The sequence below is a fragment of the Fonticula alba genome, assembly GCF_000388065.1.
Source record: "Fonticula alba strain ATCC 38817 unplaced genomic scaffold supercont2.2, whole genome shotgun sequence".
Lineage (NCBI taxonomy): Eukaryota > Rotosphaerida > Fonticulaceae > Fonticula > Fonticula alba.
Window position 1 is genome coordinate 2258158 of NW_009242972.1, and position 1585 is coordinate 2259742.

At 72.6% G+C, this 1585-nt stretch overlaps 1 protein-coding gene across 1 annotated transcript in view; it reads right to left on the bottom strand.

Annotated features, from left to right (window-relative positions):
- Positions 1-602, bottom strand: part of H696_01484 (hypothetical protein) — a gene marked incomplete at both ends in the record, with an annotated part of 2726 nt that extends 2124 nt beyond the window's left edge. Inside the window, 2 exons of the mRNA XM_009495379.1 lie at positions 240-250; positions 560-602. Of these exons, the coding sequence (XP_009493654.1) occupies positions 240-250; positions 560-602 (54 nt within the window). The remainder of the gene's footprint in view (positions 1-239; positions 251-559) is intronic.
- Positions 603-1585: the final 983 nt, after the last annotated feature.

Below are 1585 nucleotides of genomic sequence, written 5' to 3' on the forward strand. Positions count from 1 at the left end.
TGGTTCGGGATGTTGGAGAACCCGACAATCGAGTTGAGGGAGATCTTCTGCGGATGTCGGTGGCGCGCGCGCGGGGGGGGGGGGGGGGGGGGGGGTGCAGGGGTCAGCAGGGATCAGCAGGGATCAGCAGGGATCAGCAGGGATCAGCAGGGATCAGCAGGGCGAGCCGGCGTAGGGGAAGAGGGAAGAGGGAAGGGGGAGGGGGTCAGCTGGGCGAGCCGGCAGGAGGAGGGACGTACACCTGCGGCCGCTGGGGAGGAGGAAGAGGGAAGCAACCGATCCGAAGGACAAGGAGAGAGCGGGGGGAGAGGATGGAGCGCGGGCGCTCGGGTCAGTGGCGATGCGCGCTCGGGGGGCGACGTTGCGCGGCGAGAGGCGGCGGAAGACCAAGGCATACTCATTTCCAAAGAGGTGGGAGGCTGTTCGGGGCAAGAAACAGAGGGGGGGGGAGGGGGAGGAGGGGCAGGGGAGAAGAAGGTTGCCTTGCGGTCTCGGACACGGACACGCCCCGGGGGGCGGCAGTTTTTCAGTGAGCCAACGGGGGGGGGGGCCGGCGCACGCCGGTTGACGACCGCCAGCCAGCCCGGTCGCAGCTCCCGCATGCAATGCTGGCGCCTCTTCCTGCACATCATGCCACCCCCACCAACACGCTCGGCGCACCCCTCCACGGTCAAATGCACGTAGACACCCCCCGCACGGGCGCTGGTGGGGTTGCCTTCCTGCAATTGGGCGCGCCAGGAAGAAGGGTGCACACTCGCCGGGCCGGGTGTCAGCCCCGGGCCCGGCGCGCGCCCGGGGCAGGACCACACAAACGCGCGAGTGCGACCTCGACGGCGCCCGGGGCTCGTGAAGTCAAATGGTCGCCGCCGCTGCCGCCGCCGCCGCCCCTGCGAGGCCGGGCTGGCAACATTGTCGCCATGGGGTCTCAAAAATAGGGGCTCGCCTCCTGGGGGCGGGGGCGCGGGGGCGCGGGGGCGCGGGGGGGCGCGGGGGGGCGCGAGCGCCAAGCACCGGCCCTCCTCGTGCGTCGGGTCCCCTGGTATGTGGCTCTCGGCCTCTCAGGGGCACTAAAAAAGCTCGGGCAGGCAAGTGTCTGTGTGTATGTGCGTGTCCGGACGGTCGAGCGGCCGTGGGTGTGTGTGATGTGCGCGGGCCGCCCGGATATCCCCGGCCCCTGGCTGCCGGAGGGGACGCGAGCGCCCCCCTCCCCCGGGAAAGAGCCGGCGCTGGAAGGGCCGAGGGAGCAACGGGGGGGGGGGGCGGGGCGAGCGCGCCAGAGCCCAGGAATGCGCCCCGGGGGCGGGGCGCATGCACCGAATGCCTCGCCCCCCCCCCCCCCACCCCCCACCCCGCAGCCCACACTACACCCCCCCCCCCCACACTCCGGTCGCCCGTGCCGGTCAAAGAGCTCTTTCAGCAGCAACGCCCACGCCCGCGGCGGCGGCCGGGGGAAGCGCCAAGGGGGGGCAGGGCCTCCGTGTCGCCGGGATCGCGGGACGGCGAGCCTTGACCTTCGGGGAGGCGTGTGCCCGACCGGGCGGGCGCCCCCGCCAGAGCAGGGGGGCCGGCATATGCTCTGTTTGCG